Source organism: Hyperoodon ampullatus (assembly GCF_949752795.1).
Source record: "Hyperoodon ampullatus genome assembly, chromosome: X".
NCBI classification, from domain to species: Eukaryota; Metazoa; Chordata; class Mammalia; order Artiodactyla; family Ziphiidae; genus Hyperoodon; species Hyperoodon ampullatus.
Window position 1 is genome coordinate 92,636,783 of NC_136913.1, and position 13,444 is coordinate 92,650,226.

General features: G+C 38.5%; 1 protein-coding gene across 1 annotated transcript in view; it reads left to right on the top strand.

The window, feature by feature from the left end:
• The window catches only part of TBC1D8B (TBC1 domain family member 8B), a gene marked incomplete at both ends in the record, with an annotated part of 65,547 nt that overhangs the window by 24,939 nt on the left and 27,164 nt on the right, over positions 1-13,444 (top strand). Inside the window, 3 exons of the mRNA XM_079727419.1 lie at positions 11,767-11,916; positions 12,446-12,596; positions 13,078-13,292. Coding sequence (XP_079583545.1) covers positions 11,767-11,916; positions 12,446-12,596; positions 13,078-13,292 — 516 coding nt within the window. The remainder of the gene's footprint in view (positions 1-11,766; positions 11,917-12,445; positions 12,597-13,077; positions 13,293-13,444) is intronic.

Sequence of the window (13,444 nt, forward strand, 5' to 3'; positions counted from 1 at the left end):
AGATTCAGTCTGTATGTTGGATGTAATGCTCTGCTTATCTTTCCTTCTTTAATTTATCTGTGTCTCTTAAACCTGAATAACTGGAATTTTTTCCCCTGAAAACTCTCAGGCCCCTCTAATAGTTGGATATACTCAGCATTTAAGAAAGGATTTTGTTTCAAAATGTTTACCATCTTTTCAGATGTATGTCAAAGTTCTAAGCTTTCTAGTTTCTCTTACCCATTTTTAAAGGTTTTAATAAAGATATGTACAAAATACCAGTTGGTATACTGGGTGCTTGGAAATGTATTTTTTAAAAATTGTCATAACATTCTATTTTCCCTGAAGATTTTTATCTTAGCAATGAGGAAGAATATTAACTTGTTTTAGTGTTATCTGCATATGTCTAGCTTTATTTATAGTACATTTTTAAAAAGAGTAAAGAGAGAGCTTATTAAATAGGAGCTGGTTCCATTTGATTTCTAAATGGCAGAAATTGTAGTTACATTTTATTTATTTATTTATTTATTTATTGCGGTACGCGGGCCTCTCACTGTTGTGGCCTTTCCCGTTGCGGAGCACAGGCTCCGGACGCGCAGGCTCAGTGGCCATGGCTCACGGGCCCAGCCGCTTTGCAGCATGTGGGATCCTCCCGGACCGGGGAATGAACCCGTGTCCCCTGCATTGACAGGCGGACTCTCAACCATTGCGCTACCAGGCAAGCCCTGTCGTTACACTATTTTATAGCTATACCTAGCATACTAAAACAAACAAAAAAAATTATATTCTGTAATTTTACCAAATCTGGTAAAATTTACATAAACAAGACTTTTTATTCTAAATCTCAAAGAAATTTAAATCAACAAATCTAAATATGAATACAAGAAGGACTAGGAAATTTTTCCTGTGAGTACATCAAAATGTGATACAAAGAACAAATGCTCCCTGGGGCTTCCCTGGTGGTGCAGTGGTTGAGAGTCCGCCTGCCGATGCAGGGCACACGGGTTCGTGCCCCGGTCCGGGAAGATCCCACATGCTGCGGAGTGGCTGGGCCCGTGAGCCATGGCCGCTGAGCCTGCGCGTCCGGAGCCTGTGCTCCGCAACGGGAGAGGCCACAACAGTGAGAGGCCCGCGTACCGCAAAAAAAAAAAAAAAAAAAAAAAAGAACAAATGCTCCCAGAAACAATTGGGATTGTACGTACGTACCAGTTCTGTCTAAATTTTTAAATATGTCAATTAAAATTCTCCACATTTTGTTAAGTTATATTAAAATCTGGGTGCATACACAGGTTTTGAAAAATTCTAATCAAATGCTTAGAAAACACATTATTTTTTTTATTTTTTATTAACACATATACTCAAGAAATATTACCATATATGGTAATTTTTCAAAACTATACTAAATGAAAGAAAAGCGGGCCCTTTTAGCTTAATTTTAAGCAAAGTGGCCTAAGGGAAAATACTGCTAAAGTTCCTTTACTTGATGCTTTCAGACTACATTATAAGTGGATCATGGGAACTATAGAATGTCAAGAAGAGGTAGAAATTGAGCTATGTATGCATTGAAGTGTTTAGAAGGGCAAATATCTTCTACAGATTATCAAAGCATATATAAACATACTTGTTTCATTAGTTCTCATAACCAGCCCTATCTTTCTAAGTTTTTTAAATTAGAAGTAATGGCTTCCTTATCCTACACAGTAATGCAGATAAGAATAATAGTTTAACCCACACAACTGGTGTTTGTTTGCCTTAATAAGAATAAAGTAATATGTTTTCTGTAACTATAATATAAGTTAGGCTGTGTGGAGTAGATTTATTTCAACGTTAGGAAATCAGAAATTTTATTAAAAATAAAATTAGCGCTAATTTAAAATTACGTGCTATGAACAGGAGCCTATTTTAAGATAAGCTTCTGATATCTAAGAGAAGTATTTCCTTGTATTTTTGCTGTCATTTTTTATCTTACAGGTCAACTCTGGCCCCCAACCATCATTATTATGCTGAGTTTGTGAGATATTCTAATTTAAATCTAATAGTTTGTAGAAAAGTTACACATAAAGAAATATTAATCTTTAACCTGCCTTTTCTTCACCTTTAGAAGCCATATGCTATTTCTAAAGTCAATAGCAGATACCAAAAAGCAAACCAAGTCTAAGAATACCTGTTATAAAGTCAACAACCTGTGTTGCTTCCTCATGTGATTGGATTTTGCTCAGACACTAAATGTCTGATGAGTGCCAAATTTATAACTGTCACAAGTGTGAGCACCCGAATAAATGGATATATAAAATTGGTATGGCCATGGGGTAAAATCCTCCCATTCAAAAGAGCCAGAGCCAAAAAAAAAAGTTAAGTAATTTAAGCTTAGTTTCCTGAATACTTTATTATGCTCTTCAAACAATTCAAATATTAAATTGATTTAAACCAGCATCTTTGAAGGTGAATATGTTAATGTGATTTTTGTGAATACTTAAAAGGTAATCATGGATAGAAGCAGCACACTTGTCATCCCTTTTATATATTGATGTTTGGGGTTTCATAACATAAGGGTTAATTTTTCTTTTCCTTCTTGGCTACTTTTCCTGTAGTTTAGATATACTACTAATAGATAAACTGGTTCCTCAGTCATATGGCCTAAATTAAGGGAATGTACTTTGCTTGAGACCCAGACTCCAACCATGAATTTTTAAATCGGTTTTGCAAAAACATAATCCCTCATTAGAACAGCAAAATGTAACATTAATAGTAAAGTAGACTTGTGAAAACAAGCTTTTTAAAAAAGAAAAGTGTTGTAATATTGGACGTATACTCACTAGTAGTTTTTTCCTTTGTAAGATTCTTCTGTCCTACCCTTATATTCAGACATTGATTTGAATACTCCTTTTAAACTTTCCCTGAATCCTCTTAACTTCCAACCCTTCTAGGTCTTGTCGGCTTCGTGGTTTCAAGGTGAAATACTACTGGACTGCTTTACCCTAAACTTCTACTTTTCCTCCACCTTAGTCATGGACATTCTTTTCATCTTTCTTAAGCTACTAAAGTTAAAGGGATGATGTTAAGTGAGCCTTTTTTTAGTACCTCTAGTGGTAACTTCAGACTTCTGGTATAGTTACAATCCACAGAAGCTGGGTAACTGATATGTATTCAGAGTAAAGCTTTGGAGATCATAAAATTAATGTGGAAATGCAAGGGACCCAGAATAGCTAACATAGTATTCAAGAGGAAGAACAAAGTTGGAGGACTCACAATTCTCAATTTCAAAACTTACTACACAGCTGTAGTAAACAAGACAGCATGATCCTGGTGTAAGGTTAGACATATAGATCAGTGTAGTAGAATTGAGAGTCTTGAAATAAAGTCTTACATTTATGGTCAATTGATTTTTTAAAATTAATTTTATTTTTGGCTGCGTTGGGTTTTCGTTGTTGCGTGCGGGCTTTCTCTAGTGGTGGTGAGTGGGGGCTACTCTTCGTTGTGGTGTGTGGGCTTCTCATTGCAGTGGCTTCTCTTGTTGCCGAGCATGGGCTCTAGGTGTGTGGGCTTCAGTAGTTGTGGCACATGGGCTCAGTAGTTGTGGCTCGCAGGCTCCAGAGCACAGGCTCAGTAGTTGTGGCGCATAGGCTTAGTTGCTCTGCGGCATGTGGGATCTTCCGAGACTAGGGATTGAACCTGTGTCCCCTGCATTGGCAGGCAGATTCTTAACCACTGTGCCACCGGGGAAGTCCCTGGTCAATTGATTTTTCAACAGAGTGCCAAATAAATGCAAAGAGGGAAATATAGTCTATTCAACAAATGGTGTGGGCACAATGGATTTCCACATACATATACTTTGGGTTTTGTTTGTTCTTCTTTCTCTAGTTCCTTTAGGTGTAAGGTTAGATTGTTTATTTGAGGTTTTTCTTGTTTCTTGAGGTAGGCTTGTATAGCTATATACTTCCCTCTTAGAACTGCTTTTGCTGCATCCCATAGGATTTGGATCATCATTTTTTCTCTGTCATTTGTCTCTAGGTGTTTTTTCATTTCCTCTTTGATTTCTTCAGTGATCTCTTGGTTATTTAGTAACGTATTGTTTAGCCTCCATGTGTTTGTGTTTTTTACATTTTTTCCCTGTAATTCATTTCTAATCTCATAGTGTTATGGTCAGAAAAGATGCTTGATATGATTTCAGTTTTCTTAAATTTACTGTGGCTTGATGTTTGACCCAAGATGTGATCTATCCTGGAGAATGTTCCATGCGCACTTGAGAAGAAAGTGTAATCTGCTGTTTCTGGATGGAATGTCCTATAAATATCAATTAAATCTATCTGGTCTATTGTGTCATTTAAAGCTTCTGTTTCCTTATTTATTTTCATTTTGGATGATCTGTCCATTGGTGTAAGTGAGGTGTTAAAGTCCCCCACTATTATTCTGTTACTGTCGATTTCCTCTTTTATAGCTGTTAGCAGGTGCCTTATGTATTGAGGTGCTCCTATGTTGGGTGCATATATATTTATAATTGTTATATCTTCTTCTTGGATTGATCCCTTGATCATTAGGTAGTGTCCTTCTTTGTCTCTTGTAACATTCTTTATTTTAAAGTCTATTTTATCTGATATGAGTATTGCTACTCCAGCTTTCGTCTGATTTCCATTTGCATGGAATATCTTTTTCCATCCCCTCACTTTCAGTCTGTATGTGTCCCTAGGTCTGAAGTGGGTCTCTTATAGACAGCATATATATGGGTCTTGTTTTTGTATCCATTCAGCAAGCCTGTGTCTTTTGGTTGGAGCATTTAATCCATTCACGTTTAAGGTAATTATCTATATGTATGTTCCTATTACCATTTTCTTAATTGTTTTGTGTTTGTTTTTGTAGGTCATTTTCTTCTCTCGTGTTTCCCACTTAGAGAAGTTCCTTTAGCATTTGTTGTAGAGCTGACTTGGTGGTGCTGAATTCTCTTAGCTTTTGCTTGTTCGTAAACCTTTGGATTTCTCCGTCGAATCTGAATGAGATCCTTGCCAGGGAGAGTAATCTTCATTGTAGGTTCTTCCCTTTCATCACTTTAGGTATATCATGCCAATCCCTTCTGGCTTGTAGAGTTTCTGCTGAGAAATCAGCTGTTAACCTTATGGGAGTTCTCCTGTATGTTATTTGTCGTTTTTCCCTTGTTGCTTTCAGTAACTTTTCTTTGTGTTTTATTTTTGTCAATTTGATTACTGTGTGTCTCCGCGTGTTTCTCCTTGGGTTTATCCTGCCTGGGACTCTCTGCACTTCCTGGACTTGGGTGGCTATTTCCTTTCCCATGTTAGGGAAGTTTTTGTCTATAACCTCTTCAAATATTTTCTCTGGTCCTTTCTCTCTCTCTTCTACTTCTGCGACCCCTATAATGCAAATGTTTTTGTGTTTAATGTTGTCCCAGAGGTCTCTTAGGCTGTCTTCATTTCTTTTCATTCTTTTTTCTTTATTCTGTTCCGCAGCAGTAAATTCCACCATTCTGTCTTCCAGGTCACTTATCCGTTTTTCTGCCTCAGTTATTCTGCTATTGATTCCTTCTAGTGTAGTTTTTTTTTTATTTTATTTATTTATTTATTTATTTATTTTTGGCTGTGTTGGGTCTTCATTTCTGTGCATGGGCTTTCTCCAGTTGCAGCGAGCGGGGGCCACTCTTCATTGTGGTGCACGGGCCTCTCACTGTCGCGGCCTCTCTTGTTGAGGAGCACAAGCTCCAGATGCACAGGCTCAGTAGTTGTGGCTCACGGGCCTAGTTGCTCCGTGGCATGTGGGATCTTCCCAGACCAGGGCTGGAACCTGTGTCCGCTGCACTGGCAGGCAGATTCTCAACCACTGCACCACCAGGGAAGCCCCTTTCTAGTGTAGTTTTCATTTCAGTTATTTTATTGTTCGTCTCTGTTTGTTCTTTAATTCTTCTAGGTCTTTGTTAAACATTTCTTGCATCTTCTTGATCTTGCCTCCATTATTTTTCTGAGGTCCTGGATCATCTTCACTATCATTATTCTGAATTCTTTTTCTGGAAGGTTGCCTATCTCCACTTCATGTACTTGTTTTTCTGGGGTTTTATCATGTTCCTTCATCTGGTACATAGCCCTCTGCATTTTCATCTTGTCTATCTTTCTGTGAATGTGGTTTTGTTCCACAGGCTGCAGGATTGTAGTTCTTCTTGCTTCTGCTGTCTGCCCTCTGGTGGATGAGGCTATCTAAGAGGCATGTGCAAGTTTCCTGATGGGAGGGACCGGTAGTGGGTAGAGCTGAGTGTTACTCTGGTGGGCAGAGCTCAGCAAAACTTTAATCCTCTTGTCTGCTGATGGGTGGGGCTGGGTTCCCTCCCTGTTGGTTCTTTGACCTGATGCAACCCAACACTGGAGCCTACCTGGGCTGTTTGGTGGGGCTAGTGGTGGACTCTGAGAGGGCTCACACCAAGGAGTACTTCCCAGAACTTCTGCCTCCAGTGTCCTTGTCCCCACGGTGAGCCACAGCCACCGCCTGCCTCTGCAGCAGACCCTCCAACACTAGCAGGTAGGTCTGGTTTAGTCTCCCCTGGGATTACTGCTCCTTCCCCTGGGTCCTGATGCCCACACTACTTTGTGTGTGCCCAGGAAGAGTGGAGTATCTGTTTCCCCCAGTCCTGTCGAAGTCCTTCAGTCAAATCCCACTAGCCTTCAAAGTCTGATTCTCTAGGAATTCCTCCTCCCTTTGCCGGACCCCCAGGTTGGGAACCTGACGTAGGGCTCAGGACCTTCACTCCAGTGGGTAGACTTCTGTGGTATAAATGTTCTCTAGTTTGTGAGTCACCCACCCAGCAATTATGGGATTTGATTTTACTGAGATTGCGCCCCTCCTACCATCTCACTTTGGCTTCTCCTTTGTCTTTGGATGTGGGGTATCTTTTTTGGTGTGTTCCAGTGTCTTCCTGTCAGTGATTGTCCAGCAGCTAGTTGTGATTCTGGTGTTCTCACAAGAGGGAGTGACAGCACGTCCTTCTACTCTGCCATCTTGGTTCCTGTCCCTTTCATCACTTTAAATATGTCCTGCCACTCTTTTCTGGCTTGCAGAGTTTCTGCTGAAAAATGAACTCTTAACCTTATGGGGATTCCCTTGTATGTTATTTGTTGCTTTTCCCTTGCTGTTTTCAATATTTTTGTTTGTATTTAATTTTTGATAGTTTGATTAATATGTGTTTTGGCACGTTTCTCTTTGGGTTTATCCTGTATGGTACTCTCTGTGCTTCCTGGACTTGATTAACTATTTCCTTTCCCATATTAGGGAAGTTTTCAGCTATAATCTCTTCACAAATATTTTCTCAGACCCTTTCTTTTTCTCTTCTTCTGGGACCCCTATAATTCGAATATTGGTGCGTTTAATGTTGTCCCAGAGGTCTCTGAGACTGTCCTCAATTCTTTTCATTCTTTTTTCTTTTTTCTGCTTCCTGGCAGTTATTTCCACCATTTTATCTTCCAGCTTACTTATCCGTTCTTCTGCCTCAGTTATTCTGTTATTTGTCCCTTGTGGAATATTTTCAGTTTCAGTAATTGTATTGTTTATCACTGTTTGTCTGCTCTTTATTTCTTCTAGATCCTTGTTAAATGTTTCTTGTATTTTCTCCATTGTTTCTGAGATTTTGGGTCATCTCTACTGTCATTACTGTGAATTCTTTTTCAGGTAGGTTGCCTATTTCATGTTCATTTATTTGGTCTTATAGGTTTTTACCTTGCTCCTTCATCTGTAACAATTTTTTTTGTCATTTCTTTTTTCTTTTTCTTTTTTTTTTTGATGGGTGATGCTCTATTCCTGTCTTACTGGTTGTTTGGCCTGACACATCCAGCACTGGAGTTTTCAGGCAGTTAGATGGAGCTGGGTCTTGGTGCTGAGATGAGGACCTCCAGGAGGCCTCACTCCGATTGATATTCCCTGGGGTGTGAGATTCTCTGTTAGTCCAGTGGTTTGGACTCAGAGCTCCCACCACAGGAACTCAGACCTGACCTCTGGACTGGGAACCAAGATCCCACAGCCTGGTTGCTGGGGGCTCCTCCTGTCCCCTTAGGTGTCTGTAGTCCCTCACCAGTGCCTGGTAGGTGCCCTAGTTGTGAGGAGCCGCAAATTCCGTGTACCCCTAGTATGCCATCTTGACTCCACCCTTCAGCATGGACATTTTAACAATATTAATTTTTTAAAAAAATATATTTATTTATTTACCTATTTTTTGACTGTGTTGGGTCTTAATTGCTGCACGTGGGCTTTCTCCAGTTGCAGCGAGCAGGGGCTACTCTTCATTGTGGTGCATGGGCTTCTCATTGTGGTGGCCTCTCTTGTTTCAGAGCACAGACTCTAGGCAGGCGGGCTTCAGTAGTTGTGGCTCACGGGCACTAGAGTGCAGGCTCAGTAGTTGTGGCACACGGGCTTAGTTGCTCCGTGGCAGTGGGATCTTCCTGGACCAGGGCTTGAACTTGTGTCCCCTGCATTGGCAGGCATATTCTTAACCACTGAACCACCAGGGAAGTCCCACAATATTAATTCTTTTGATCCATGAGCACAAGTTGTCTATCCATTTATTTGTGTCTTCATCGGTTTCTTTCATCAGTGTTTTATCAGTTTTGGTGTATAGATTTTCACTTTCTTGGTTAATTTATTCCTAGGTATTTTATTGTTTTTGATGTTAATGTAAATGAGATTGTTTTCTTTATTTTTTTTCAGATAGTTCATTGTTAGTGTATAGAAACACAACTGATTTTGTATCCTGAAAGTTTACTGAGTTTGTTGATTAGTTCTAATAGTTTTTTGGTAGAGTCTTAAGGATTTTCTCTATACAAGATCATGTCATCAGCAAACAGTTTTACTTTATCTCTGATTTAGATGACTTTTATTTGTTTTCTTGTTTAGTTTCTCTGGCTAGGACTTATGGTACTTTGTTGAAAAGGAGTGGTGAGAGTGGGCACCCTTATCTTGTTTCTGATCTTAGAGAGAAAGCTTTCAACTTTTCACCATGGAGTATGATGTTAGCTTTGGGCTTGTCATATATGGCCTTTATTATATTGAGGTATGTTTCTTCTATACCCACTTTATTGAGAGTTTTTATTATGAAAGGATGTTGAATATTTGTCAAATAATTTTTCTGCGTCTATTGAGATGATCATATGATTTTTACCTTTCATTCTATTAATGTGGTGTATCACATTTTGTTGATTTGTGTATTTTGAACCATCCTTTCCTCCCAGGGATAAATCCCAGTTGATCATGGTGTATGATCCTTTTAATGTGCTGTTGAATCCAGTTTGCTAGTATTTTGTTGAGAATATTTGTATCTGTATGAATCAGGGATTTTGGCCTCTAGTTTTCTTTTCTTGTAGTGTTCCCATCTGGATTTGGTTTCAGGGGACTGCTGGCCTTGTAAAATGAGTTTGGGTGTGTTCCCTCCTATTTAATTTTTTGCAAGAGTTTGAGGATTAACGTTAATTCTTCTTTACATGTTTGGTAGATTTTACCCATGATGACATCTGGTCCAGGGCTTTTTGTTGTTGTTATTGAGAGGTTTTGTATTAGATTCAGTTTCCTTACATATTACTGGTTATGTTCAGATTTTCTATTTTTTATTATTAAGTCTTGGTAGATTGTATATCTCTAGGAATTTGTCCATTTCTTCTGTGTCATCCCATTTGTTGGCATATAATTGGTCAAAGTAATGTCTTATGATCCTTTTAATTTCTGTGTCATCAGGCATAAAGTCTCTTTCATTTCTAATTTTATGTTTGAATCCTCTCTTTTTTCATGGTAAATCTAGCTGAAGGTTTGTCAATTTTGTTTATCTTTTTTAAAAAAACAGCTCTTAGTTTTGTTGATAGTTTATTTCTTTTTATTGCTGAAAAATATTCCATTCTCTGGATATACCAGTGTTTATCCATTCACCTATTGAAGGACACCTTAGTTGCTTCCAGTTTTTGGTAATTATGAATAAAGCTGCTATAAACATTCATGTGCAGGTTTTTGTGTGGACATAGGTTTTCAACTCATTATGGTACATACCTAGGAGCACAATTGCTGAATCATATTGTAAGACTATGTTTAGCTTTATAAGAAACTGTCATACCATCTCTTAAAGTACTGTATTGCTTTGTATTCCTGCCAGCAATGAATAAGAGTTCTTCTTATTCCACATCCCCAGTAGAACTTGGTGTTATCAGTGTTCTGGATTTTAGCCATTTTAATAGATGTGAAATGGTATCTCATTGTTTAAATTTGCAATTACCTAATGACATATGATGTTGAGCATCTTTTCATATGATTGTCATCTTTATATCTTCTTTGGTGAGGTCACTGGTTAGGTATTTTGCCCACTTTTAAACTTGGTCCTTTATTTTTTTAAACAGTTTCCTTTAGTTCTTTGAATATATATATAATAGCTGCTTTCCATTCCTAGTTTAAAAAAATCTAAGAAGTAAGCCCCTTCTGGGACATTTTTTTTTTGGTTGGTTGCCTTTTTTTTTTTTTTTTTTTTAGTTCTTGTTTGCATTTTTTAGCATGGCTTCCTCAAATCACCCCCTGAGTCAGTTTAAATCAGTCGTCAGCCAATGATGGGCCAGAAGATTTCCTTAAATGCCTTGAACCAGTAAGTTCTCCACCTTTTGCCAAGAGGATCTTTGTGTGAAGGTATACTTCATACTTTAGGAAGTTTATAAATCGGCCTTAGTTTTCATTTCTTAATTCCAGAGTTGAATGACTGGGGCCTTCTCCTGTCCCATTTCTTTCCTGGGTAGGTTCACAGTCTTGTGTACTTATACATACTTTCAGATCCCCAAGAATATGTTGGAACCTTTCAAAGTTCCTCTATGGCCATCTGATTTTCAAGGTCTTCCTTTTAAATTTGTGTGTGTGTGTGTGTGGTATGTGGGCCTCTCACCGCTGTGGCCTCTCCTGTTGCAGAGCACAGGCTCCGGACGTGCAGGCTCAGTGGCCATGGCTCCCGGGCCCAGCCGCTCCGCGGCATGTGGGATCTTCCCGGACCGGGGCACGAACCCGTGTCCCCTGCATCGGCAGGCAGACTCTCAACCACTGTGCCACCAGGCCACAGGGAAGCCTTCCTTTTAAATTTTTAGCCAGGCTCTTGTTTGCCCCTAATTGAAATCACAGCCTTAGGCAGCTGTGATATTATCAGAAGATTGCTATGGTTTTCTTGGAATGCCCGGGGGAAAGGACTTTTTACATAGAGCTGGGCTCTGAGTCAAATCAAATGATAACAACACCCTAGGAATGGAGATTTTCCAGGTAGCTGCTAGTTTGGTGAAAATATTGACTGTGTTCTGGGGATGGGGCTTTTAATGAAGTTCCAAAAGATCCACTGGTGTGATAATGATGGCTTTCATGGCTACCATACCTCTGAGCTTGGAAGGGAGGGAGGATGGGAATAACCTCAAGTTAAAACTTCACAGACTGGTGTTCTTACTGAGGTTCATTAGTTATTTTTGAATCGATACTTTTCAGTTCGTTCTGTGCCTTTGTTAATTTCCAATGTTCTGACCTTTTTTTTTGTTTGTTTGTTTGTTTAATGCTTTGCCTGTATTTTATTGCCCAAGTAGGGGAATTCATTCACTAAGGTCCTGAGCTTGATGTTCTGGACATTAGTTTGTTGACATCTCTAATTTTGGTGGAAAAACAATGTTCTTCTAAGACATTGCTTTAATATTTATTATGTATATAAATTGTGGTTTGTAAATGACAGATAAAACATTAGCACTTTTTCTTTTTGCAGAAACTTTTAGGCACACATTTGGGACAATTATATTCTTTCTTTTTCAGGTTCCTATTAGTTCTGAGTCTGTAGACCCATCTGATGATATTGAGGTACAATCTTTGATATGTCAGAGAGAATGCAGCAAAACTGTGAACACTGAAGCCTTAATGACAGTATTTCACCCTCAGAATTTGGAGACTCTTAATTCCAAAACGGTAGGAAAACAAAATATTTAAATCTATAGATTGAAACAGTTGATCAAAAATAAAAATCTTAGATCAGACTGAAAACTCTTCTTTTTGGGCTTGAAAAGGTTTTCTAGAAGGTACTACTGTGTGACATGTTTGATTCCATTACAAAATAGGACTGTTATCAAGAATTAAGATGAAAGTTGAACCTTGGGCTTTATGTGCATAGATTTCTAACAGTCAATCCTAATTGGGGTGATTGATGAGAATGATGGTTCAAAGCTTTACCTCCTAGGTGTCATGGTTTTCCCATTTTAATATGAGAAGAACTAAAATAGTAAATTAAACCTGTTATGCTCACATGGATTTTAAAGATTTTTGTGATGACAGTGGTCCAGTGTTTAGCCCATCTGTGAATACTGATTTTGACTTTCTATGTTCTTGTTTTCCATAGCTATTGTTTCATGGTGAAGAGAGTTATCAACTTATTTGAAACTTAATTTCAAATTAAGTTAATTTCTCACCGTGTGTAGTTGCTTTGATTTTTTTGTTATAGTTGAAAGAAAAGATGAAGGAACAGTCCTGGAACATCCTATTTACAGAATGTGGGCGTGGTGTTAGCATGTTTCGGACCAAAAAGACTCAAGATCTGGTTGTAAGAGGGATTCCAGAGACCTTAAGAGGAGAGCTCTGGATGCTTTTTTCAGGTATTATATTTATTCACTTTATTCATTTAACAGACATTAACTATGCCCCTTCTAGGAGTTATGTACTAAGCTAAATAAAAATAATTACAAAGGTGGCTAGGACTAAGTCTTATCATGAGTTCAGACTAGTCACAGAGAGTACGGTAGTTATGTGTACTTACCTATATATCCATACATCCATTGTCTGAGCAGATTAGTTTATTAGGCAATAGCTAACTGCAGGAGACAGGGTGGGAATCTCAAGTGTCAGAAGGAAGTTAAGGGGAAAAGACAGTTCATGAAAATGTTATTCTTTTGGATAAGATTCCTGTCCTGATGTTATAGATTCTAGTGTGAAGCTTTTCCTTTTATTTGTTTGTACTCAGATAACACTTGAGCATAAAGATTAATTTAAAAGTAATCCAGTTCTTCATGTATATAGGCAAGTAGTAGCTTTGTTATGTTCCTCTTCTTTTGTATGTTAATGTGATCATCTGTACAGGTGCTGTTAATGACATGGCTGCTAATCCTGGCTATTATGCTGAAGTGGTTGAGCAGTCTTTAGGGACCTGCAACTTGGCTACTGAAGAAATTGAACGTGATTTGCGTCGCTCCCTGCCTGAGCATCCAGCCTTTCAGAGTGACACTGGCATATCTGCTCTGAGGCGGGTACTCACTGCTTATGCATTCAGGAATCCCAAAATTGGATACTGCCAGGTATGATTTCATTATGAGCTCAACTGTTATCGTGTTCCAAATGATAAAATCACATCAAATCCAACTCTACTTATAAGGACAGAGATTGGGCTGAGATTGATAGTGGATATTATTAATGTAAGAATGATAGTGGGAATACTTAGAATTGATAT